Below are 27,901 nucleotides of genomic sequence, written 5' to 3'. Positions count from 1 at the left end.
CAACAGCAATAATGCTACTCAGCTGAGAGGTAGGCGACATCTTCTTAATGATAGGTACAGACACAAAGGCCAAAGTTCAGCCTCATCAGTGCCTTGTTGGTGAGTCAAGAAAACCTAGGAATATTTCCATATCTTACTCTTTGACAAATAGGCTATTCTCCACATGTTCTTCGAATTCTCAAGAGATACATTAGAAATATTCTCCTTTGGATACGGAAAGTGAGACAGTTGCCTGAAATTGGTGCTGCAAATCACAGAATCTCCTCAAGAACAGGCCTTGTGCATTAGGTCACCAAATTCAACGGCTTACATTCTTTTATGTATATCCCTCTTCAGAATTTAACATGACATTTTTATGAGAATTCACAGTCCAATAAGAGAATGAAACTAATCACTAAGAGGATAAAGAAATGAGCGACTTGAAGAACCAAAGGAACTGACACTGGAGGCTTGTGGTGATTATTGTTCTCCGTTCTCCACTGCCTCCCTCAGCCCTGTAACCTTTCAGTACACTCGAGTGTGCTTGCCCACCAACTGATGTCAAGCTTGGCCCTGAAACTTGCTTTAGCCAGTGGCAAGTTAGTAGATGGGATGTTCCAACAGTCTGGCTTGGCCTCTTGAGCTCCCAGGAGAAAAAACAAAATGCCTGAGGTAGCTGCTGGTCCAAGGAGAATGTGGAAACGTGTGGTGCAGACCGGAACTCAAACCAGAGCTCAGGGCCGAGCTTTGAGAAGTAGAGCCACCCTCCCCAATCCCTGGACCAAAAAACATGGTTCCACGATTGGACCAAAATCAAGTTTTATAATTCTCTCTCACTTCAGGTAGATTCCAGTAACACTTGTTCAACCAAACACAAATTGAAATTCAGTTGTTTGTGACTTTACCATCATTCCCTGAGCCAGCCTGTGGGGGCAGCAAAGGTGCAGACTGCACAGTTCTAGAAATAGGAGGGCCAGTTACTCCAGAGATGCAGAAACCACGGTCAAGTGCCCCTCATACCAGCCATGTGCAGGAAGCCTGGCATGCCAACATTTCTGACGACCCACCGATTTCCAGATACTTTATAATTTCATGTAATCCTATAGCTTCCCTATGAAGAGCTAGGATTCCCATTTTTCAAAAGAAAACACGTTAGCTCAGTTCAATAATCTCCTTAAGGTCATGGTTTTAGTTTTCCATGCTGCACAATAAATTTCTACAAACTTATGAGCTTAAAACCAAACAAATGTATCATCTCATTTCCACCAGTCAAGAATCCAGGCACAGCTTACTCTACTCAGGGTTTTAAAGGCTGTGATCAGGGTGTTGGCTGGGCTGTGGTTTCATCTGAAGCTCAGGGTCTTATTCCAAACTCATACAAGAGGTTTGCAGAATCAGCTCCTTGCAGCTGTTAGAACAAGGTTCCCATTTTCTTGCTGGCCAGCAGCTGAGCACTGCTGTCTACTTGCAGAGGAACCAGTTCCCCACCCAAAAGCACTTCACAGCACATGCTTGCTTTCGTCCAGACCAGGAGGGGCGCTTCTCTGACTTCCAGTCTGTCTTCACTCCGTTATGATGGAGTCTTGCATAAGTATAGCGTAATCATGAGACTCCCCCAATACCACTTGCCATATAAGATAACCCAACCAAGGGAGCAACTCTCATATTTACAGGTTCCACACACACTCAAGAGGAGGGGATAATATAAGGTATAACATTTTTTTAAAGAACAGATAATTATCTTGTCACTGCTTTTATCCTCATTTGTAATATTCCAAAATAAATTATATTTTAAAAGCCAAGATAGATTTCCAACTGGAAACTTTCCATTGCCCTCTAGACCATAATGCTTTATGGCTAGAAGATAAATGCAACCTCACAGTACTTTCCATCACAGCAACGATCTTTCAAGGACCTTCTAAAAATTCAAAGAATACATGATGTCATCCTTTTCAGTTTTAGAGAGAGGTTTATAACAATAAGCATTTAAGGGACCAGAGGTTCATTTTTTTTTCCTCAGAGTTTATTTTAAAAGATCATTTTACTTTAAAAAAATCAAAGCACAATAATATGAACACACTAAATAAAAATAGCCTAGAAAATGTCTTATGCAAGAAGGTCAGGGTAATTGAATTCACTTCTGACAAAGGAAAAAAAGTCCTCCTCAAACTACACGAACTACCTCACATATTAAAACGGCTTTCTTGGAGCAGCACCGGGGTGGCTCCAGCAGTGAAGCATCTGACTCTTGATTTCAGTTCAGGTCATGTTCTCAGGGTTGTGAGATCGAGCCGCACGTCGGGCTCTGCACTCAATGCAGAGTCTGCTTGGGGATTCTCTCTCTCCCTCTTTCTCTGCCCCCCCCCCCCGAAAAAAACAAAATGTTTTTTTTGTTCCATGCAACAGTCTGAGAAGCACACTATTCCATACTAATAGAACTCAGAGGAAAGTTCAAAGCAAAATTAAAAGCAAAATATGTAGCTAATTCTTTAAGATATAAAGCTTTATAGGAAAATGTGTTTTTTATCATCTAAAACATAACAGGTTATCTCTGTACTCTCTACACAATTATTGAGTGAGCCCGTCTGAATACCTGTGGTCCTTTATATACAACCACGTGGAGGGGAGAGAGAGCACTGGACTTGGGATCAGCAGATCTGAGTTTCAGCTCAGTTTAGTCTCCCAGGGTTGTCCCTTCAACAATAGAGCAATGTTTATCACCCGCGCCCTCCCTGGCACTCTTATCCCTCAACAGCAGGCAACGACCTTGCATCTTGTTCCCTCAGGACATCCTTCATGACTTCAAGGCCAAATAAATCCGAACTAACGGAATACGTGCCTCCAAGATAAGAATCTTCTACATAACCTACCAGCTGTCAGAGCTTCCCATTTAAAGCTCGGCCTCTAAAGCCGTAAAAAGCAAAGCATTAAAGATCCGTGAGCAGTGCTCAAATAAATTTTAACTTTCGAAGGACAATGATAAAAGCTTATTATGAATACCAATATGAAAGTGAATAGTATTACTGTTATACATGAATATAAAATAGCCCCAAAGAATGATATTTACAGAAATACCACTGAGAGGGGCGCCTGGGTGGCACAGCGGTTAAGCGCCTGTCTTCGGCTCAGGGCGTGATCCCGGCGTTGTGGGATCGAGCCCCACATCAGGCTCCTCCGCTATGAGCCTGCTTCTTCCTCTCCCACTCCCCCTGCTTGTGTTCCCTCTCTCGCTGGCTGTCTCTATCTCTGTCAAATAAATAAATAAAATCTTTTAAAAAAGAAAAGAAAAGAAAAGAAAAGAAAAGAAAAGAAAAGAAAAGAAAAGAAATACCACTGAGAAATGTACCAGATATATATTTTTTTAAAAACTAACAAAACTGTAAAAGAGATATAAAAGGCCTAAATAACTGGAGACATAAAATGTTCTTGATGTGAGGGCTATTCCAAAGATTCCTTCCAAAATAATTCTCTACTTTTCTTAACATTAAGGATGGGAGGCCACTTAATAAAATTATTCTAATGTCCCTATGGATAAATAAACAAAATAAAATAGCCAGAATACTTTTAAAATAGGAGGTATTTATATTGGTATGTATTAAAATGCATAAAATTATAATAGAAGTAAAAATAAAACTATAATAGTTAAAATAATGTAGCACTTATAAGAATGAAGAGCTAGGTCAACAGAACAGAATAAAACAGTACATATAAGAAATTAATATAGAGAGAAAAAAATCAATGAACACATGAAAAGATGGTCAAAATGATCAGTAATCAGGGTAACGTAAATTAAAACCACAATGAGACAATTATATACCCAATAGAATATCTAAAACCTTTAAAAAGGCTACAATATCAAGGATTTTTACAAGGATGTAGAGCAACTGGAAGTCTCATATGTTATTGTTGAGAGTACAACATGGTTCAGCCACTTCGGAAAACAGTTTGCTAGTTTCTTATAAAATTAAACATATACTTATCATACACAGCCAGTAATTTTACTCCTAGGTATTCCCCCAAGAGAAACAAAAATATAGGTCTACAGAGAGGGAGATACATCACTGTTCATAGAAGTGTTATTCAAAATAGCACAAAACTGGAAACATCCCAAATGAATAGACTATGGTACATCTCTATGTTGGGACAATACCCAGTAACAAAAAGGAGTGAACCACTGGTACATACAACAAACATGGATAAATCTTAAAAGCATCATGATACGTGAAAGAAGTGATACACAGATGGTTACATACTTTATGATTCAATCCTATGATATTCTAGCAAAAGGCAAAAATATGGGGAAAGAAAATACGCAAACAATGAATCATGGAACACTACATCAAAACCTAATGATGTACTGTATGGTGACTAACATAATAAAAAATTTAAAAAAAAATAGATCAATGGCTACCAGGGCTTGGGAGGTTGGGAGGAAATTAGGGGCAATGGGCCTGCAGGGACTTTTTGGACTGAGGGTAACATTCCAGATCTTAATTATGATGTGGGTAAATGGCTACATGCATTTTCAAAATTCATAAAACTATACAATAGAGGAATTTTACTATATGGAAATTACAGCTCAAATTCAACTAAAAAAATAAGCTTCCCTATTTTTCAAAAAGTCAATGAAAATGAATATATTTATTTAATAATACAATGTGGAGAAAATTGATTAGATAAATAGATTTAATTTTTTTCCTTTTTAGTTTTATTTTATCAAAGTATAATTAACATACATTATATTAGTTTCGGGTATATAACTTTTTCTTTTTTTTTTTTTTTAACCAGAAAATGGATTTTTTTTGGTGGGGAATAAAAGAGAATTACAATCCAGGACAAACAAGCTGTGGTAAAACCATAGGCAAGTCTGGGAAGCAAAAGCTCAGGTGTATAACATTTTGATTCAACAATTCTATACAGTACTCAGTGCTCACCATGTAAGCACGGTCCTCATCTGTCACCTAACAATGTTTTTACAGTATTATTGATTATATTCCATATGCTGTACTTTTCATTGCTATGACTTATTTTATAACTTTTATAAGTTTGTACCTCTTAATCCCTTTTATGTCACCCGTTCCCCCCCCCCCATACCCCCTTCTGGTAACCACTAGTTTGTTCTCTGTATTTGAAAGTCTGTTTTGGTGGCGGGGGGGGGGGGGGATTTCTTTGCTCATTTATTTTTAGATTCTACATGTAAGTGAAATCAGATGGTATTAGGACACCCAGGTGGCTCAGTCAGTCAAGCCTCTGCCTTCAGCTCAGGTCATGATCCCAGGGTCCTGGGATCGAGTCCTGCAGCAGGCTCCTTGCTCAGTGAGGAGCCTGCTTCTCCCTCTGCCTCTTGCTCCCCCTGTTTATGCTCACACTCTCCCTCTTGCTCTCTGTTAAATAAAATCTTTAAGAAAAGAAATCACATGGTATTGGTCTATGTCTGACTTAGTTTACTTAGCCTTATACTTTCTAGGTCCATCCATGTTGTTGCAAATGGCAAGATCTCATCCTTTTTATGGCTGAGTAATATTTCATTGTGTGTGTAACTTCTTTATCCATCCATCTATTGATGGACACCTAGGTTGTTACCATACCTTGGCTATTGTAAATAATGCTGCAGTGAACAGTGGGGTGCACATCTCCTTGTGAATTAGTGTTTTTATGCTCTCTGGATAAATATCCAGTAGCGGAATTATTAGATCATATGGTAATCCTGTTTTCAATGTTTTGAGTTTGTTCCATACTGTTTTCCACAGTGGCTGCACCAATTTACATTCCCAACAACAGAACATGAGGGTTCCCTTTTCTCCACATCCTCACCAACACTTCTTACTTCTCGTGGTTTTTATTTAGCCATTCTGACTGGTGTGAGGTGGTAACCCATTGTGGTCTTGATTTGCATTTCCCTGGTGATTAGTGATGGTGAGCATCTTAAGTGTTTGTTGACCATCTGTAGGTCTTCTTTGGAAAAATGTCCATTCAGGTCCTCTGCCCATTTTTCAATTGGATTATTATAATTTTTTGGTGTTGAGTTGTAGAAGTTCTTTATATATATTTTGGATAGTAACCTCTTAATGGATATATCATTGCAAATACCATCTCCCATTCAGCAGACTGACCTTTTGTTTTGTTGATGGTTTCTTTCCTTCACTGTGCAAAAGAGTATTTGGGTATAGTCCCTATAGTTTATTTTTGCTTTTGTTTCCTTTGCCTCAGGAGACATACCTAGGAAAACGTTGCTAAGGCTTCAGAGAGATTACTGCCTATGTTTTCTTCTAGGAATTTTATGGTTTTAGGTCTCACATTTAGGTCTTTAATCCATTTTGAGTTTATTTTTGTGTATGGTATAAGAAAATGGTCTAGTTTCATTCTTTTGCATGTAGCTGCCCAGTTTTCCCAGCACCATTTATTGAGGAGACTGTTTTCTCCCCATCGTATATTGTTGCCTCTTTTGTTGAAGATTAATTGACCATATAATCATGGGTTTATTTCTGGGCTCTCTATTCTGTTGCATTATGTGTCTATTTCTGTGCCAGTGCCATACTGTTTTGATTACTATAGCTAAGTAGTATATCTTGAAATCTGGGATTGTGATACCTCCAGCTTTGGTGTCCTTTCTCAAGATTGCTTCTGTTTCTCAGGAGCCTTCATACAAATTTCAGTATTATTTGTTCTAGCTCTGTGAAAGATGCTCTTGGTATTTTGATAGGGAATCCACTGAATCCATATATTAGGTAGTATGGACACTATCAATATTTGTTCTTTCAATCCATGAGCATGGAGTATCTTTCCATTTGTTTCTGTCATCTTCACTTTCTTTCATCGACGTTTTATAGTTTTCAGAGTTCAGGTCTTTGTCCTCCTTGGTTAAGTTTATTCCTCAGTATTTTATTATTTTTGGTGCAATTGTAAATGGGATGGTTTTCTTAATTCCTTTCTGCTACTTCATTATTAGTGTATAGAAAGGCAACAGACTTCCACACATCAATTTTGTATCCTGCAACTTTACTGAGTTCATTTATCAGTGCTACTGGTTTTGGGGGGGGAGTCTTTAGGGTTTTCTATATATAATACTATGTCATCCACAAATAGGGAAAATTTTACTTTTCCCTTACAAAATTTGGATGCCTTTTATTTGTTGTCTTGTCTGATTGCTGTGGCTAGAACTTCCAGCACTATGTTGAATAAACGTGGTGAGAGTGGACATCCTGGTCTTGTTCCTGATCTTAGGGGAAAAGCTCTCAGTTTTTCACCATTGAGGACAATGTTAGCTGTGGGATTTTCATATATGGTTATTATGTTGAGATATCCCCTGTCTAAACCTCCTTTGCTGAGAGTTTTTATTATGAATAACGATAATATGATAAATACATTTCATTCTTACTTCACTCAATATACAGGAAGAATTGGGTGGCCATTTTCAGTTACAACAATGCATTTTATATAACAGGATGCCAAAAATATGAAGAGTCCAAAGAAACAATCATGCACATAGTAAGCAACTGTAAAAGCACTCACTCTTGCCCTTATGCACACTTAGAATGTGACATTTCTTTCCCCTTTCCCAATAGTTTCTTGGCCCTTGCGGCAGGAAGGAAGGACATGTGGAGAACAGAGGAAACTCCCTTGTCATTGTCATCAGCCTTAGTCTAAGTGTTCGAAGATATTTTAGGTAGAGATTTTTTTCCAACAGCAAATAAAAAGGATCCTTTGCAAAGGATATAGTTAGTTGCACTGGGTCGAGATTTCCTTAAGGAATAAAATTCTGGAATCTCGACAAGATAGAGAATTGTCATCACATCAAGAGTTCAGTTCTAAATTTTAGAAATCTGAATTGTTCTTACTATATAATAGCAGGGAAGTAGGCCTGGCCCTCTAATTTACTACTAGAATTATCATAAGTAAAAATATTAAAGCACTAAATATGTTAAATACAGAATGAAAAGTTGTGTGTTACATTATAAATAAGCAAATAATACAGCTTATGTTTTGATAATATTTGATGGCATAGGCTTTATCTGTGACTTTTTTTTCTTTCAATAAAATTAAGTTTGAAAATGGCAGAGGGGGCACCTGGGTGGCCCAGTCGTTAAGCGTCTGCCTTCGGCTCAGGGCGTGATCCCGGCGTTCTGGCATTTAGCCCCACATCAGGCTCCTACACTAGGAGCCTGCTTCTTCCTCTCCCACTCCCCCTGCTTGTGTTCCCTCTCTCACTGGCTGTCTCTCTCTGTCAAATAAATAAATAAAATCTAAAAAAAAATAAAGAAAATTGGCAGAGGGCCCTGATCCACCCAACTACAAAGATTTTAGAGAAGGTGGGTTTAAATATGATTAGGATTAGAAGAAAAATACAAAGAAAGAAAAGATGTTGCTATCTCAATACAGAAGAGTTAGAAGAAAAGCTAAAATATCTTAAATTTGGATGATGTTTATAAATGACTAAATATTTTCATATAACCAACTTCATTTTATTTTTATTTTTTTAAAAGATGTTATTTATTTACCTATTTATTTAGAGAGTGTGTGGGAATGGGAGGAGGGGCAGAGGTAGAGGGAAAGAGAATTTCAAGCAGACTCCCCACTGAGCAGAGAGCCTGACACGGGGCTTGATCCCCAGACTCCAGGATCAGGACCTGGACTGAAGGCAGATGCTTAACCCACTGAGCCACCCAAGTGTCCCACCCGAGAGAGAATTTAAAGTAATGGTCATAAGGATACTCATTGGACTGGAGAAAAGACTGGAGGACCTCGGGAAACTCCTAACAAAAAAATAGAAACAGGTGCGCCTGGGTGGCACAGCGGTTAAGCGTGTGCCTTCAGCTCAGGGCATGATCCCGGCATTCTGGGATCGAGCCCCACATCAGGCTCCTCCGCTATGAGCCTGCTTCTTCCTCTCCCACTCCCCCTGCTTGTGCTCCCTCTCTCTCTGGCTGTCTCTATCTCTGTCAAATAAATAAATAAAATCTTCTAAAAAAAAAAAAACAAAGAACCAATCGGAGATGAACAACTAAAAAACTAAAAGTACAAATGCACTAGATGGAATAAATAGTACACTATAAAAAACAGAACAGATCAGCAACCTGGAAGACAGAGTAGTGGAGAGCAATCAAGCTGAACAGGAGAGAGGGGGGAGAAATAAAAAATGAAAACAGACTTAGGGAACTAAGCAACACCATCAAGCATAATAACATTTGCATTACAAGGGTCCCAGAAACAGAAGAGAGGGAAAAGGGGGCAGAAAATATGTTTGAAGAAATAATACCTGAAAACTTCCCGAGTGTGGGAAAGGAAACAGAAATGCAGATCCAGGAAGCACAGAGAGCCCTCAACAAAATCAACCCAAGGAGGTCTACACCAAGACACATAATATTAAAATAGCAAAAAGTAGTGATAAAGAGAGAATCTGAAAAGCATCAATAGAAAAGAAAACAGTTACATACAAGGGAAATCCCATAAGGCTGTCAACCGATCTTTCAGCAGAACTTTGTAGGCCAGAAGAAAGTGGTATGATACACTTCCAAGTGCTGAAAGAAAAAAACCTGCAGCCAAGAATACTCTATCCAGCAATGCTCTCATTCAGAAGAGAGAGAGAGAGTTTCCCACACAAACAAAAGTTACAGGAATTCATGACCACTAAACCAGCCCTACAAGAAATGGTAAAAGGGACCCTTTGAGAGGAAAGGCCATAAGCACGAGTAAGAAAAGTAGGGAGCACTAAAGCAATAAAATTAAATGTACTTATAAAAATCAGTCAAGTGGGCACCTGTGCGGCTCAGTCAGTTAAGCATCTGCCTTCAGCTCAGGTCATGATTGCAGGGTCCTAGGATCGAGTCCTGCATTGGGCTCCTTACTCAGTGAGGAGCCTGCTTCTCCCTCTCCCCCTGCTTGTTCTCTCTCTTGCTAGCGCTCTTGCTCTCAAATAAATAAAATCTTTAAAAAAAAAAATCAGTCACGGGATTCACAAAATAAAAGGATGTTAAGTATGACACCATATATCTAAAATACAGCAGGGGAGGGGAGTTGGGGAGGAGTAAAGAATGGGTTCAAAGTTAAGAGATCATCGACTTAATATAAATTACTATATGCATGTTATATACAAACCTAATTGTAACCATGGTAACCACAAATCAAAAACCAGTAAGAGATACACAAGAGTTGTAACTAGGTGTCTCTTCCCAAGAAGATGGTGATGGGTGATGGTGGGAGGAGATCCATTCAAGTTCTGGGGCTCTGGGGTTGAGATCCACAATTATAGATAAGGTGCTTTATACTTGAAACAATCCACTCCACCATCCACCCCATCCCCAAACACACGTGATCCTCTGAACGGCTTATCAAGTACTTTGTACCAAACAGGCCAGCAGTGACATTTCTGCCAGGTCTTCTACAAAATTATTTGAAAGCAAAAGCAGAAAACTAAAGAAGCAGCTAACAGTACTCTTGTACCTTGAATGCTTCTTTTAAAAAAGGCCTTACATCCTTCACACGACCAGACTCCATAGTGATATCCAGATGCGTAATCGCTGCAGACCGCACAGAAGTGAGCATCCCTCTTTGAACTTGGACTAGTAACGGGGCTGGCACAACTGCTCCCACTAACTTTCCTTTTCAGCGTCTCTCTGGGAGCAAAGAAAACATTCGTTGTAAGACAGCATTAAGAGAAAAGATGGACTTTCTAGAAAAACAATTGCATGAACCCTGCCTAATTTACCTCTTTGCCTTCCAGGGCTCGTGATAAATGTATTCCAGCAAATCTAATCAAGCACAACCTTTGTTGCTGATATCAGATCTATGAAGAGTCACACTGTTAGGAATGACTGGTTTGAAAGTGGTTCCGCAAGGCTCTGCCCATCCATGCAGCGCTGGTGAGGACTAGTAACTACAGATGGCCAGTTGTAGCCATCAGGTTGCACATCTCTGAGTGTAATAAGTGACCAGAGCAAGTGTTACCTGCAGGTCTGAACCACGAGCAGGGTGTACAATAGCCTTCCGTAGTTGCTGGAATTCATTAACACTGTATGAATGGGCCTAAATTTACCTAACCATCCTCAAGTATCAGCCATTCCCAAGTGTTGCTAAATAGCCCTTCAGAGTTCCCATTTAAAGGGGGAACAGAATCTTTCAGTCTGCAATGTAAAATGAACATCTAGAATGAAAATAACTTAAGGAGGAGTAACAAACGGATTTTAAGTTATATTGAAGTGAATACTATTCTCTGGTTTAGAGAGAGAGAAAGAGTAGAGAACGGTAGAGAAGGGCAGGGAAGGGCAGAGAGAAGAAAAAGAAAAAGAGAAAGGAGGAGAGAGGGGAAGAAGGTGGACCCATGCCTGTCCTTAGAGAAGGTTTTGACAGAAGCAGGTGCTCAGTGCTGGGGAGAGGGGCAATGGCTCCCTAGAGGAACAGCCCATCAAGGCAGCACCAGCAGAGACCAAAAGTATACACATGGTCAGCTCCTAATTTTGCTGGGCCATGTTTCTTTTGGAAAGGAAATGTTAGAGGTGTGATTGATTTATAAATGAAGACAATTATACTATGGGTTAATTTACTCTCATTAGAGTTCATGCTCAGAAACAAAAGTCTTCCCTTGAAAGCTGAGCAAAAACAGTACTTTAAAAAAGTTATATCCAATGTTTATATTCTCTTTTGCCAACGAAGTTTTTTTTTTTTTTTCAATAGAATTACTATGTAATATGGCTTTCTCAAAGTGTTACGACAGCATTTCAAAGTAACAAATTTCAACATCCAGTACACAAGGACTTAATACTTCGGTTGTTTTAGAAATTTATATCCTCCTCATCTTTCTCCCGACACATCCTCTTCCCTCCCTAGCAAATAATTATCATTAAACACGTTACAAATTAAGTGGAAATAACCATCATGTTACTTTGCTTCTGAAGAACACAAGTACTCTTTTGAGCTTCAAGAAATTTCAACTAAAGTCTACATTTAGATCTGATCTTTATCAAATGTCATTCTAGTTCACTGCTAAAAAGCTTAAACCAAATTATTGTCTTTTCAGGCTTCACGTGCCCTTTATATTTCATTTAAGTAGTAATACTGCCACAGCTGCTTTTATCCTGGACACAATGTGTCATGAATGCTAAATTGTGATTTCACTACAAGATAAGAAGGATCTAACTTGAAGGTAAAGTAAAAATTAATTTTTCAAACCCACATCACTTCATCAAGAGAAAAGGAATTTAAGTTCAATCTTTAATGTCTAAAAACAGTAGTCATGATAGTGAATTCTCCCCACAACCCAGATCTACAAGCTTACTTTTTAACAAGCATTAGAATATTAAAATAGATAATCTAGAAATCAGAAAATCCGATGTGTTAGGTGTTCTAAGTAATCTCTGCGATGAATAAAGACCTTGAATACTTCTCACGAAATCATAAAGTGATTTGAATAATGCCCCTGAAGTACAATTCAGGATGAAGACTGAATTTACCTGTTTACAGGTAAGGTGGGTTCTAGTGATCTTGCTTCACACCAAGGACTCTTCTGAGGCTCTGCATACAGAAGTGACGGCTGGCAATGGATCGCTAAGGGAGAGAGGTGTCCAGGAGTTGGCCACAACACATTTGGGCTTGTGGTCTGTCGACCGGGTCCACCTTCGGAGTTATTGGCACTGCTGGGAATACTGTAGTTCATCACAGCAGGGCTATAGAACGTCATGGCGGAATATTCATGGCGGCTCTCTACGTAGGAGGAAGGTATATATATGGGGCCGTGCTCCAGGGGTAGGACAGATTGGCTGCAGTTGTAGGAGGCAGGAGAGTTAAGGCTAGATGGTGAGTTTTTGATATCCATATCTTGAATAGGTAACAGCTGAGGAAACTCTTTGTGAGAAGAGGCACAAAGAGACATTATACTGTTCTCAAAGACTCACAGGCAGGTATGATGGTTCTAGAGAAAAACAAAAGACATTTCTTAGTTAGAGCTACAGGCCTAGCCATTCAAAACGTCCAAATATATTTATTACTTACACACACACACACACACCCCTTAGAAAAACATCCTGAAAGACAGACTCAGAAATATTAACCTCAGGGATTGTGAATGGGAGGCATGGAATTCTCATTTGCTACTTTATTTACTTCTTTATTGCTTTTGTTGTTGTTAGCTACAAGAATTTATTTTAACCACAAGAATTTATTATACTTTGAAAAATTAAAAAATGCAGGATGATATTAAAATGCCAAGGTTTTTTTTCTTCTGGAACTAGATAAGTTTCCTTTAAAGTTCTTATGGAAAAATAAACAAGAATAACCAAGAAAACCTTGAAAGAGCAGGTCAGTGAGCAGGGACAGCATTAACAGATATTCAAATACACGACGAGTCACCAGTAATAAAACACAACGAACAGACAGGCCAACGTGCCCACGTCAGTTATCAATTTATTCCTTCTCAGCTTTCAACATACCCTTCAATGTATAACCTATGGTAAGCGCTGGAATTGCTTTACGCGGTGAAAGTGAGCGCAATGCTAAGAGTTCTCAGTAGAGGGCGCTGCAGGGACACCAAAGGAGGCCTCTAATTTCTGGCCCGCGCAGAGGTCTGCATTGTGGGGGGTGAGAACAGCCAGTGGAGTCTCGCCCCGCCACGGGTCCAGAACGAGGTCCCTCTGCAACCTTGCAGTGACGGGGTGGGGATAACCTTTCTACAGGCACCTCTCCGGACTGCGACCCAAGGAGTCACAAAGAAGTCGTTCCTTGTACAAACCTCCTCACCTTGTGCTACCTGCACACTGGGAAGACCTTCTGTCCCCTACCGCCCCCCAGCCGGCAGGCACCTGGACTCCCAGGGCACAACCATGCCGCCAATTGCTGATCACCTGGTCCCGGCTGCACCCCGGAGGCTGTTCTGTTGCCTGCCCAGCAACCCTACTCCAGCTCTGGCCTGGCTAAACCAAAATCTCTGCTAGTTGGTGACCCACCCACCTTTCCCAAGGTCTGAACCCCTTCTCAATCTGTCCTTCCTTGGGTGCTCTCCCTCAGCCCCCGGGTGCCATTGATAGTTTACTTACATATTATACTTAATCTCTTAACAGCTATTCTTTTTTTAAAAAAGATTTGAGAGACAGGGAGAAAGCATGAGCAGGAGGAGGGGGAGAAGCAGGCTCCCCGCTGAGCAGACAGCCCTATGCAGGACTTGATCCCAGAACCCTGAAATCATGAACTGAGCAGAAGGCAGATACTTAACTAACTGAGCCACCCATGGTTATTCTTTATATTAAAACTCCCCTGTTGAACTGTGTAGTTTCTATCTCCTGATTGGACCCTGACTACTGCATAACAGAATAGAAAATCCCAAAATAGAAAATTCAAGAACTCAAAAGTTTTTGGAAATTTGGCATATGATAAAGGTGGTATTTCAAATCATGGAGAAAACACTAGACAGCAGAACACCATTGGAAAAAGCACATACGCCAGAATAAACTCCAAAGGGTTCGGAGATCCAAATGTTAAGAGAGAAATGGAAGGAGAGGGAAGGAAAAGGGGAAGAGGCCTGAGGGAGAGAGAGGGGACTGCACAAGTCCTAGGAGCAAGCGCAGATTTAAGATTTTATTCATTTGAGAGAGAGTAAGAGAGAGAGAGAGAGAGCACAAACAGGGGTGAAGGGCAGAGGGAGAGAGAGTGGGAGAAGCAGATTCTCCGCTGAGCAGGGAGCTTGATGTGGGACTTGATCCCAGGACCCTGACCCAAGCCGAAGGCAAGCACTCAACCAACTATGGCACCCAGGTGCCCCCTTGGCCAACATCTTGCCTGCAACCTCATGAGAGGAGCTAAGCTGGAACCATCCAGCTAAGCTACTCCTGGATTTCTGACCCTCAGAAAATGTGTGTGAGATACTATGTTTTTTAAGCTGCTCGATTCTATGATGATTTGCTACACAGTACATAATACAGATCCAAGGTAAAAATTTTTTTTAATTTTTAATTTTTTTTAAGAGTTTATTTATTTACTTGAGAGAGAGAGAGAGAGAGACAGAACGCTGGGATCACGCCCTGAGCCAAAGGCAGACGCTTAACGACTGAGCCACCCAGGCGCCCCTAGATCCAAGGTAAAATTAATCATTGTCCTCCCCAAAACCAATCCTAATTTCCTATTTGTTAATGACAAAGTGCAACACACTTAGCTCTGACTTCTCCACTGATCCAATTACCTTTAATCACAAGGGCACACTTTTTTTTCTCTGCAATGCATTTTCCTCGTGGTCTGTCTTTTGCCACCATCTGAGCAAGCTCTCATTACTTCTTATCTGTGCATCTGTAATAGACCCCTTAGCACTCCCTGTCTCTGGTGAGCTCCTTCTCCAGGTCCATAGAGCTGCCAGACTAAGATTTTTAAGATTTACTTATTTGAGAAAGAGAGAGCACGTGCGGTGCACCTGGGGTGGGGGTGAGGGTGGGGGGTGCAGAGGGAGAGAGAATGCCAAGCAGACTCCACACTGAGCATGGAGTCAGATGCATAGCCCGACACAGGGCTTGATCCCATGCTCCGAGATCAAGGCCTGAGCTGAAACCAAAAGGCAGAAGCTTAAACAACTGCACCACCCAGGTGCCCCCAGACTAACATTCTTAAAACCCAGCTCAAATCACCCCTCTCCATCCCACCAGCCTATGTAATAAGTCTTCTAGCATCCAAGGCATTCCACTCTGCTGCCCCAACCCACCATCCCACTCTAATCTGCTATCTTCCTACAGAAGATCTGCCATGTCCATAAGGAATATGCAAAGTGCATGGTGAAGTGGGTGGCATTTATGCCCTAGCACTTTTCTCACTCTCAGCACCCCATAGGTACTTACAAACTTAAACCTCCTTATTAGAATAGAACTCCATTGAATCCTTCTTGTAAATGATAGAAGTATGATCAGATGTTAAGCTCCTTGAAGGCACACACTATTTTTATTCACCTTTTACTACCACTCAATAAGCATTTGTTATAATGAAAGAATATGAGGAAATGTGTTTGTAAGATTTCACCCAGTCAAGGGTGTTAGTCAAGGACGGCAGCACCTGCAGTAGGTATGGTGGGGACAGAAGAGCTAAAGGAGTCCCAAGACATTCACTCTGCCTTCAGAGAACTACTGTGCCATGCAAAGGAGGCAGGACAGACCCGGTAAAATGCTAAGGCACTAATATAAACATGCTACCACTCATCAACACTGATTGACCATGAAGGACAGGAGATCGAATGGTCGCTGGAGAAGAATAGAGCATCAAAAAAGTGTGTGTGTGTGTGTATATATATGTATATAAATATATATATATAGACACACATACACATATATAATGCATATATGCATATATGCACATAATACATATCATATAATACATATATGTATAATATGAAGATGTATAATATGTGTATGTTATAGGTGATATACATATTATATATTATATTTTTATATATTTATATACATTTCAAATATATATCAATATGCATTTATTAATCATGACAGAATTTCCTATTTCCATTAGATTCCCAGTCAACATATACAATCCCTGATTCCTAATAGAAAATATGCAGGATAAAGTATATAATGCTAACTATTGTCAAAACTAGCAGTTTCCAAACTTTTAAGTTGTGATAAATTACCCATCAAGCTTACAATGTTAACCAGTTCTAAATGTACAGTGTTAAATACATTCGCACCACTGTGCAACTCATCCCCAGAACTCTTTCCATCTTTCAAAACGAAGACTCCCCACCTGTTAAACAACAGCTCCCCAACCTACCCCTCCCCCAGCCCTTGGCAACCACCACTCTACTTTGTCTCTTTATGGACTTGACTACTGAGTACCGCAGAGAAGTGGAATCCTGCCGTGTCTGTCCTTCTGTGTCTGGCTTATTTCACTTAGCACAGTGTCCTCAAGGTTCATCCATATTGTCTCGTGTCAGAATTTCCTTCCTTTTCAAGGCTGAATGATATTCCATTGTTTTTATGCACCACATTTTTTAAATGATTTTTTATTATATTATGTTAGTCACCACACAGTACATCCCCGGTTTCCGATTATGCACCACATTTTATTAATCAAGAAAGGGTTTTAAACAAATGCTCGAAAACACTTACAGATCCAGGAAATGACCTAGGTTAGGGCAAGTGGTGGAATATGGAAGATACACAGATGTTGGTAATTAGATCACTGGTAACCTTGAGATGGCAACCCCAGGTCTGTCAGTATTGTGAGGAGGCATCTATCCCTCAATCTGTCCTGAAAACACCTCTCTTATTTCAATCCACCTACACACAGGCTTGCTCACTGTGCTTATGTTTTTGATACTGTACTTTGGTGATTGTATTTTAGTGCATTGTTTTTGCTATATGATCTGAGCATATCTTATGTGGCCAGATATTTAATCAAAAGACATTTAAAGTACTTTAACAATACAACTGAAACAGTACACATTGTAACAACTGAGAGGAAAATACTCAAGGTAACATGCCTAACAAATTGTATTTATGCAGAGTAAAACTTGGAGGTAATACATTTTGTATTTCTTGAACTTAAAAAAAGTATAAGAAAACAAGATGGCTACACAATTTAATAAATCAAAGTATATCCAAAAGTCAGTGTGGTTACTATGATGAGTATACACATTACATTCAAGAAATTATGAAGCAGGAAAGCAGTGAATTTAAGAGTAACAATTTGAACAAGACTTCAGGTTAATAATAAAATCAGTTGAATGGTTTAAACAAAAAAAAATTCTCTGAACATTTTGCTCAAGTTTTTACTGAATTTCATGTTGTCTCAACTTTACATTGCCCCAAAGAAACATATGTAGCATTTTAACATAAGTAATTCAGCAAAGCCAACCCACCGACCTATCAGAAAACCACTGCTATCTTTTACTTTCAGTGGGCCTCTTAAAAACAGAGCTTCTACTGATATAAAGTGATGAATAGCAGCATGGAAATTCATGAACTTGAAAGAACACCTCCTATGATCCAGGTAGAAAGTGAACACACAATTTAAAATGAATATGACATCTCTCTCAGGAGCAGAGAATCAATCCCATTACTCATTTTCACCTACAATTGAAATGTTCCTTCTCAGCCCAGAAATGCTGAAATGACCTGTCAGACACACACCACCCAATGGCAAATGCCAGGATTCGTCCAGGCAATCAATCAGGTGCCACAGTGCTTTGCTTAGGAAAACGGATTTCACATATAGACACCAATCAATTTCTCTAGAAATTCCACACATCCCTAGCACAATAATAACTCACGAGAGAGAACTGGTGGCTGAACAGTGATTAAAAGGCTGTGTTGCCTTTTGGTTGGAGATCTTTCAGATGTATCCAGATTCATGTGACAGCCATTTGTCAGGGGAACCCTAGATCATTAGTAACTTGGTAGCCAATGCAAAGGGTTTTTCTGCTGAAGCAAAGACATGACAAGGGGTGAGGAACTTAAATCATGGCAGGAGACCAGGCAGACAAGCAAACAAATAGCAGGTCTTCGCTGGAGGTCGAAGAAAGCGAATTAACCTGTGCTATGTGAGTAGGCCCATCTACACCAGGGAGATAAACTGGTGGAAGGAAAGAATCCCCCCAAAATCAAATTTCTTCAACATTGTAGGACAGGACTTTCCCAACACATTCCTTTGAACAAGCAAGCACTGACTCAGTGAGCACAATATCTGGTGTCAAAGGGAAAAATAGTCTCTAAACAGCTTAATTGTTGGGCCTGGCGGGTATGGAACTACACCTGGCCAACCAAAGAACATGTACCCGGACATCCTGATTCTAAGAATTAAACATTTCTCTGCATGTCAATTTTCTTTAACTAGTCTTCCTAGTCTAAGATAGTTGGCCCTCATCCTTCACGACGAACAGCCCTGGTCTTCTATCCAAAGACTTCTCTGGCCCACTCCTCCAGTGTGCGCATGCGCGCGCGCGCGCGCGCGCGCGCGCGCGCACACACACACACACACACACACACACACACACACACACACACACACCGGTACTGAGCCCTTGTGGGTCACGTCTGTGTTCAGCAGGAAAGCTTTCTGTATACACGGGATTTTACGTCGTGTTCTAACAGACTGGGAACACATCACGGAACTTAAAGTTTTTAAAATCCAAAATACTGACAGCAATTCCTTGCGAGAAGAAAAAGGCGGGCCCTAGACATGGTAGAAGGACACTCCAGAAGAGTAGAAGGATTTTGTCAAAGCACCGATCAAATCTAGTTATACGAGAAGGCAGTCGTCCCCAGGCCTGCTAGCACACATATGCTCTGTCCGTGGACAGAGCAGTACACAGGTCCTAGTCCCAGCTCCTCCTGAAGCCAGGTGATCTCATACAAATCACACCGACTCCCTGAGCTTCCATGGCTTCTTCAGTAGAAATGGGGACCTAATGTGGGCTGCATGTTTTCACAGCACTCGGACGATAAAGTGAAATGACGTACGTGAAAGCATGCTGGGAGGGATTATTGCACATCCAGAAAGATGAAGTCCGTCCATTAGCGTGCCACTGGATACGCCTGTGGTGTCGGGCAGAACTTCTAGACAAAATGCCCTTATGACCACCCTGAAGATTGTTGCCTCCTTACTGTACTTAACTTCTGCTTGACAACTCATGACACCAGTCCAAATAGCTGGGCTGCAAGTAGCCTGTTAGCACCACATGGCACCCCAAACGCCCCATTCTCCTCGTGCTGTGTTCTCGAGCCTGTCCAGCACACTTCCCCAAGCATTCAGCGCAAACGCCCCTCATTTGTGTGCCCCACAGAAGTCGTAAATGCACATTCACAATGCAGAACACTACAAGGAGTTTCATGGAAAAGATAAGAAATCTTTAAGTGTCAAGCATCCTTGATGTGTGTCAGCGCTGTCTACCAATCGTCAGCCTTAACTTTTCTACAGCACAACACAGCTCTTGATCAGCTTAATAGGAGAAAGAAAACACGCTCCAAAATCACCACAGAACTGATCATTAATAACTGATTCACATGCAGCCCGTGAGAACATGTACAGGTATTTTCCAAAATGAGAAAAACCTGATTCCCCTCGTAGCCCACTGGACCTTCTAGAGCGGGACAGGACACAGACCTTCGCAGCTCGAGGGGGCGAGCCAGAGCCTGAGGTAGGGAGAGCGAGCCCACCAATCGGCCCTCTTCAGCAAGTCTCCGCCCCTTCCCACTTCCAACAGCTCTGAGGAAATGGAACTGTTTTCGAATATCCGTCGGGCCAAGGTGGGAAGAGTTGTGCGTGAAGAGGTTCAAGAGGACATGACCAACGCAGAAGCCAAACTGAATGCACACTTATCCTCTTCTGGTCCTGGGTTTGACATTTGAACACGAACATTTAACCACAAAACGTGGCCATCCTGCTTTGAGGAAACCTATGCAAGTCAAGGGACCGTCACTCTCCTGCCGTCTGTCAAGTACACGCGTACACAGATTCCCCGCGAAAAGCCCTTCGTTACGGAGAGCTGCAAGCGCTCCAGCCAGGAACGCCAACCACCCGGCTTGCTGGGCCTTCCTCAGCAGGCCACGGCCTTGCCACGGTAGTGCTCTGAAAGGTAAGCTGTGTACGTAAAATACAGGCTCTTGGCTCCATAGCACAAAGGAGAAAGGAAAAGAACATCATCTGACAGCTCTTTTTATTAAGACTGCTTAACAATAACGGGCTCCTAACTGTCCACTGAATTGAATAATGTATTAAACAGTAAATAATATTAGCTTACAAAAGATTTTGCATCTATGTCCTGCAAGAAAATCTAGATTTCAAAGCATGAGCATAGAAATGAAAAAACTCTGACATCGACACATAAATTGGGCACAGTCCTCAACTCCTAATAAACAGTATTTTAACTTAAGTCACCATCACTCTGTACTAGATTTTTCAATGTCTCCAGACTGGCATTTTCAATCACTCTTTTGCTCCTCACTATTTAATGATATGTAATTTCAGGTACTTTCTTAACCTCAAGTATAATAAAGGATTTTTTAAATGCACAGATTATAAAAATACAATACATTTTATTAATACTACATAAATAACCAATTTTTTTAAAATCCCTGTATTCAGTTTGAGATAACTAATGATGCATGCCATAACCAAAGGCTTATCCCACAGTGGAATCTGAATGTGCCAAGAATGAAATCTATTAGCCCATGGGAGCTTAACACTTAGTCCCATTTGCAAAATAGCTTCTCTTTGCCTCAATCTATTCCAAAGTATATAGGATTAAAACAAAAATACCACGACATGACTCATCCCAACAAAAAGGTGGGGGTGTGGGGAGGACCGAGATTCTCTTTTGCAAAAAGCAAAGTAAAATAATTATTTCTAGGTAAAAACACACCGAAGAGCAGAATGGTAAAATCAGTGAACAGCTCAGTGATTTCCAGGAATTAGGGATGGGCGGAGAGGGCTGACTACAAAAGCGACTTTTGGTAGTGAAGTCACGGTTCCAGGTCTTGAGTGCAGAAGTGATTATATAAATATTGCAACTGTCAGAATTCATAGAGGGTACCCCTAAAGAGGCTAGGTTTTACTGTATGTAAATTATACTGCCAGGAGCTTACCTTTTTAAAAAGGCTATTATGTCTAAATCCGTGTGCTAGACACTGAATTATGATGTCTAACATTCGAATATACAGTTCTCAAGTGTTCTACATGTAATTACTAAAAAACTTACCAGTAAATAATTTAAATTCAGCCTTCAGTATTTTATATAATTATTACGTATTTATAAGTATTATATAAAATGGCTCAAAACATGAACTAAAATTGTCACAAGATGTATTTTGCATCATTGCCTGAATATCTATTTATAGAAAACTGCAGTGTTTTACGCTTAAAAAATGACATATCAATATTTATTCAATGTTAATTATATTTCAAAGGATTGAATTTACTACCAAATTTTATCTCTTCTGTATTAATAAACTGAGGAATATTAAAGGTCATTAGATTCATTTGAGTCTCCCAGAACCACTATGAAATGTATTCCAAATGTGTTTTCAATTGATTTCAGAGACTTTCAAGTCTTAAGTGTTATAGGGGACTGGTTGCTTTTGAAAGAAGAATGTTTCAGTAATTCAACCGGAGGAAAAAAAAAAAAAAGCTTGAATGTAAAACGGATCCTAAGATTATGCCTTAACACCTACTGATGAACAGATCCTTACATTTTCCCTTCTTGAATATATGCAGAAATATAGATTTTTCTGCAGAAAAAAGGCAAAACATAATTGTCATAGTCATGGCACGTGTCTTTTTACAATACTCACAGCACAAACCTTTCTTTTCACATGTTCAGTTAAGTAACAAACATCTTTCCCCACAAAGGACAATAGCCACTTTGAGTTCAGAAACTTAGAAGTAAAAATTCCCAATGGAATGCCCACGTAAACACTAAAAATCTAAGAAGGCAAAATCCTTCCTCCCAAGTGCTGCCTGCCACACCAAAGCACAAAGTTGCCTTTTTTTTTTTTAAAGATTTTATTTATTTATTTGACAGAGATAGAGACAGCCAGCGAGAGAGGGAACACAAGCAGGGGGAGTGGGAGAGGAAGAAGCAGGCTCTTCGCAGAGGAGCCTGATGTGGGGCTCGATCCCATAACGATGGGATCACGCCCTGAGCCGAAGGCAGACGCTTAACCGCTGTGCCACCCAGGCGCCCCACAAAGTTGCTTTTTATAAAAGCTACTAAATTGAGTCAACCTGGTTTTCCTAAATAAAAAAATCCACTCAAATCCAAAGTTTTGGTTTTTTTTTTTTTACAAAAATAACATTCCCTTAATTTTAGGCTTCCAATTAGGCACGAATTGAATTAGGCACGAATGGTAACACAAAGGGGTAGGAGAGCAGCAGCTGGTTCCCCTTCAGCAAATAAAACAGACTGGATCTTACTCTCAGTTCGCCCAGGACAGAAGCAAACCTGTTTTTGTTATCTCTGAGGAATGCAGTTAACACATTTGAAACACTGGTCACCTGCTTGATCCACGGACACCTTCCCAGGCCCGCACAACTCAAGCATGAAGTCCCTGTTCAACTTTCCCACTGTCATCATTTCACCTCTGTCGGGAAATCCACAGAAAAACATCCAGAGTTTTTTCTTTCAAAAGGAAGTGTGTTTACAGGCACAAACTAATTAAATAAACTAACCTCCCAGCGTCTTGAATGAAAATACTTACAGCATGAAATTTCTGTTTCCTATAGTTTTCAAGACGAGTGGTTTAGGGGTGAGGCGGGCAGGGGTCTGATATTGTTCTCAATATCACTGGTTTCCCACGCTAGCATTTCAAACAGAAAAGCAGAAAAATCACACCTCGAGCCGAGGGGCACTTACCTTACAGGTGAACGCCGGCCTCGCGGTGTCTAGTAGCGGACACGTGCTCTTCCCGGAGTGGGTGCTCCCCGCACCCGGCTCGCGGCCACCAGCTGCGGAGAGCGAGCCCACCTCGCACAGCCTAGACCTCGCTGGCCAGACTCGACCCGCAGCGCGGGGTGCCTGAGCCCGGGGTGGTCCCTCTCCCGCCGGCTCTCCCGCAGCCTCTTCTCCACCCACTGCAAGTTTCCACAGGCGGTTCTCGAAGCCTCGGCGCTTCACGCTGCCCAGCAGCAGGGGTGCGAACCGGGTCTCAACATGTCCAGGAGCCAGAGACTCCGCAAAGATCACAAACGACTTAACGAGGAGCCTGTCGTTCCTTTTAAAGACCAGGGGGCGGGGGCAAGAATCCAAGAGCTCACGTGACTACCGAGCCCGCCGCACGGAAATCTCGGGAGGACGCCCACTCGCCTGCCTCGGCACCCACACTCACCTGGGCGAAGGGGGAAGCCCCGGGGAAGGGCCTGCCACCCTGGAAGAGCTTCACAGGCACCCGCAGGGGGAGCAAAGCACACGTGGCGCCCTTCCCGCCGTCGTGAATTTCGGAGGTCTGGGGCGGGGCCTGAGAATGTGCATTTCAAACCAGGTTCAGGGTGCAGCTGAAACCGTTGCCGTCCGGCTGGGGACCACACTCTGAGGATCAAGTCCCTAGACCCTGACCCACGTGGGTCTGACAGGGGCTGGATGCTTGGGTGTCGCTGAAATACAGAAATCTGACTCTAAGAATCCAGTGGTGAAACTACGGAGGCTTTGGATGTTCCCAGTGCCGGGTAGCAAGGGCCGGTTCGTGCCCCTGCAGGGGCCAAGCCACGAGGCCGTGGCGGGAGATGGTGGGTGCGGATTCTTAGCAGCTGGCTCGGAAGGCCTTTCGCGTTAGAGCAAAGATCCCAGGAACCTCCTCAAACTCACCCACTGCAAAGAAGCACCTGGAGGAGAAATGCGCCTCCGCGGCGGCGGCGCCCTTCTTCCCTCGGCGGCGCCTCGGTCGAGCTCTCCGCAGGCGAGCGTCCCCTGGTGGCAGCTCCAGTTCCCCGGGTCCGCGGAGCCCCAAGTTCTCCTCACCCACCCTGCAGCAGCCCACAGCGTGAGGACTAGGACTTCAGGATGGTCATGAAGAAGCACCTGGCTTTAGGGCAGCCACTGGTGGCGAAAATCCCATAGGTCATTCTGAGTCCCCAATGCCACATTTGTGTCTAATTAATCAGCCCCAAGTGTTGGGCTTTAGCCGAAAGTGGCCTAGCCTGACTCTAGTGTGCTCTGGGTTTGTAAGAGTGAGGTCCGCAGGCAGTGAAGGCAGGCTCCAAATATGGAGAGCCACCCACTTTATAAACAGTGCTTAGGAAAAAATCTCTACTCCACCACGCCCTTCAATTTTCATTAAAGCAGGGACTCCTGGATTCTCTCAAGTTGTAAGGCAGGGTCCTGATCCTTGAGGCAGAGAAGTTAATTTGAACAGGAGGGTGTGAAGCTGACCAGATTCATCTGTGTAGGACTCTAGAGGACAAGATGCTTCTGTATGCCAATCTCAGCTTTCCTTGTCCCCTCTCCTGGGTGTCCCTGCGTGTACCCAGTACCCATATGCCCCTTCCTCCTTGGCACCCAAGAAAATTTTAAGTGATGGTTTTAAAAAATCAGTTCCTTTTGGAAGTACTGACTTTTAACAAGATACACCTGGAAAGGAAATTATTGTGAAGGAACTTCAGTCTTGAGCCACCAGGCAGACAAAGATAACGTGGGGGTGAAGAAAGCTGACACCTATCAAGTGTCTACATTGTGCCAGAGAATGTGCTAAGTGTTTGCACCACATCTCATTTAATCCACACCGGAGCTCTGTGAACTGGGTACTATTGACCCTCCTTCTCAGATGAGGAAACTGAGGCCCACACAGCTACCTAAAGCCACACATAGGAAGGAGCCAGTAGCAGCAATGCTTTCATTGACAGCTACCACTGATTAGGCATTTAGCAATGTCCTACTTTTCTGCAGGTTATCTCATTTTCTATACAATAAGCCTAGGAGGGAAATTCTATGATTAAATATCCCCATTTTACAGTTGAGAAAATGGCCAGTCCGTGGCTGAGAAAGACTAGAACCCAGGCGAGAGCCCAAGACTCTGTTATCTTCCATACGATGACTGCAATCAATCAGAAATGATGACTTGGAAGTCAGGACACTAGATCTCCCACAGATGAGCCCTGCCTCAAAGCCTCCTGCCATCTGAGAGATAAGCGTCTGCTCACCCCAGAACTAGAGCTCTGTGTTTGCTGTGATGCTTCCTTCAGAAGATGTTCCGCTCATGGTAACAGCATGTTCTCATTTTAAAGACCCTCAAACACCCACAGAGGTGGTTTGTTACACAAGGAAACCTCATTGCCGGAAATATTAAGCAAAGAGAATGAATGGGAGTGAGTACATTTCCTTCTGACTCATCCTGTGGTTTGAGAAATGGAAGCGATGGAGGCTTTGCCTGGTTTAATGCAGTGAGGAGGGAGGGTATTATTCCAAAACTAAGAAGGGATTCTTGAGAGAGTTAAAACCAATGACTACACCAAAAAGCACCCTGAAATCTAGTGTTAAGGACCATGCCTCTGTTAGAAGATCCCCGTCTCATTTCCACCCCACTCATGACCTCCCTAAGGAAGCACCTTCATAGTATGACATTGAAAGGCCTTCCTCTTCCCAAAATATTGTAAAACAGGGACTAAAGTCCTCACCACACAATCATCCTTTGGGGTTAAAGGACTGGATTGTTAAAATTTGATCATGTTATATATGATGGGTAATATTAATTTACTAGCATTTATGATTACACTAATGAGATGAGCTTACGAGATGAGCTAAATGTCACCTGGGAAAGAAAGCAAAGGAGGTCGGCATAGGACAGGTACATTTTTGCTGTAGGAGGAAAGAAAGCCGCTCCATCTGGGTGCACCTTCCTCATCTTTTCATCCTACCTTTTTCTGTCTAGTGAGGTCTTACCCAGGCCAAAGCCAAGAGCCTAAGTGAAGACTGAGATAGCCTAGCGGAATGTGCACACTGCCTCCCCCACGGCGCTCATCCCGGTCCACACTGCCTGCGCTGTGATTGTACAGGGCGCATCTTGTATCTCTGGCTTCCCCCACAGTAGCATCGTACCCACAGGACCCACCTCGTTCAACCCAGACGTTCAACAAACACCTGAAGGCTTCTACTCGGAAAAATCAGAGGAAAAGGGAAGAGATGTTCAGCAGTAAAGATCCCATTAAGAGGCAAAACAAACAAAACCCTGTTGAAGGCAAGAAAGCAAAAGCTGACGTGGAGGGGAGGATTCCTACAAATCAGGGCGTGCTACAGGATGATGACTTTGGGTTATCGCTCTTTCTCCTCTGAGCCTGAGGCCAGCTGGGAGCAGTTAAGTCCTGGGATGCTCTTACCTGCTCCAGAGGATAATAGGTTCAGGCTCTTTCTTCATGATGTATGATTATAAATTGGTCTGTTTTAAGAGGATTTGAGAGATGTAACCTTAAACTTCAGGAATTACTAAGAGAGAAGGGAAAGACTCGTTGCACCTGCAGTGGCACCTTTATGTGGAGGCGATGAATTGGAAAGGTGGGATTACTAACGCGATATGCCAGGTTATTTCAGCTGCTCATGAATCAGGGTTTGTAAAATAAAATTCGATATTTGAAAATTGGATTTCAGTAGTAGAGCTTTTTAGGATCATGTCCCTTGTGGAAATAAAAATGAACATCTATGTACCTTTCCAACCCAGGCACTGCAGGAGGCAGTCTTGCCAAGGTTGTCTTATTTTTATTTTGTTTAATCCTCATAAGTTCCTTTTCGCTGTCCTTGCTTTACAGTTAGGGAAACAGAGCCTTAGAGAGATGACGTTTCTTTTGCAAGGTCATCCATGGGCATGTGGCAGAGTTTTCTACCTACCTGTGAATCCCTTGCTTTCTCCTCTGTTATAACGGTGATGTTTTTCTTACTTGTTATGTAAACTGAGGCACATTTGTCCTGTAGAGCCTGGATATTGCTGAACGAAATCTTGTCAAGTTCTTGTCTAGGCATGACCATCTGTATGCATATTTATATAACTTTATTCTTTACTGACATGGCTTTGACCGGAACCCTGGGTAAGGCTGCCAAGGACATAAGCAGCAAGGTAGCACTAACCTGGTTTCTAAGTGCCCAGACCACAGGACAAGGTTACTCTGACCTGCAGCTGAAACGAAGCCCTTGGGCAGCTAGCACGTATAGCCAACTCCCTATAACTCACCCTCATCTGTCTGTCTTGGTCTTCGACATTTGCAAACATACAGGTAAAATAAGTTTTTGTCCTATCTACTGCTCCTTGAAGATACTTAAATTCCACACAAATCTCTTGCATTAATTTGTTTCTAATTTCTGTTTGAAATCAAACAACACGAAGAATATAAGTTCCTATCCTGAGCCCCAGCTGTGACTGAAGCAATTCTCTCTTGAGCTACCAAAGAAACTTGCCCCTGGAGGTCACTGGCAGGGATGTGAACACCCCGAAAGAAAATGTTAAAGAACTGTTAGAAATGGTGGCAAATGGTAATA

At 41.9% G+C, this 27,901-nt stretch overlaps 1 protein-coding gene across 1 annotated transcript in view; it reads right to left on the bottom strand.

Annotated features, from left to right (window-relative positions):
- Positions 1–24,243, bottom strand: part of ESR2 (estrogen receptor 2) — a 68,565-nt gene extending 44,322 nt beyond the window's left edge. The window contains exons 1-3 of the mRNA XM_026486883.4: positions 23,300–24,243; positions 12,426–12,883; positions 10,420–10,592 (exon numbers count right to left, since the gene is read on the bottom strand). Of these exons, the coding sequence (XP_026342668.1) occupies positions 10,420–10,592; positions 12,426–12,844 (592 nt within the window). The 5' untranslated portion in view covers positions 12,845–12,883; positions 23,300–24,243. The remainder of the gene's footprint in view (positions 1–10,419; positions 10,593–12,425; positions 12,884–23,299) is intronic.
- Between the last annotated feature and the right edge of the window lie 3,658 nt (positions 24,244–27,901).

This window comes from Ursus arctos, unplaced genomic scaffold (assembly GCF_023065955.2).
Source record: "Ursus arctos isolate Adak ecotype North America unplaced genomic scaffold, UrsArc2.0 scaffold_25, whole genome shotgun sequence".
In the NCBI taxonomy this organism is placed as follows: Eukaryota; Metazoa; Chordata; class Mammalia; order Carnivora; family Ursidae; genus Ursus; species Ursus arctos.
The sequence above is the reverse complement of the archived record's forward strand: the minus strand, read 5'-3'. Positions and strand labels throughout refer to the sequence as shown.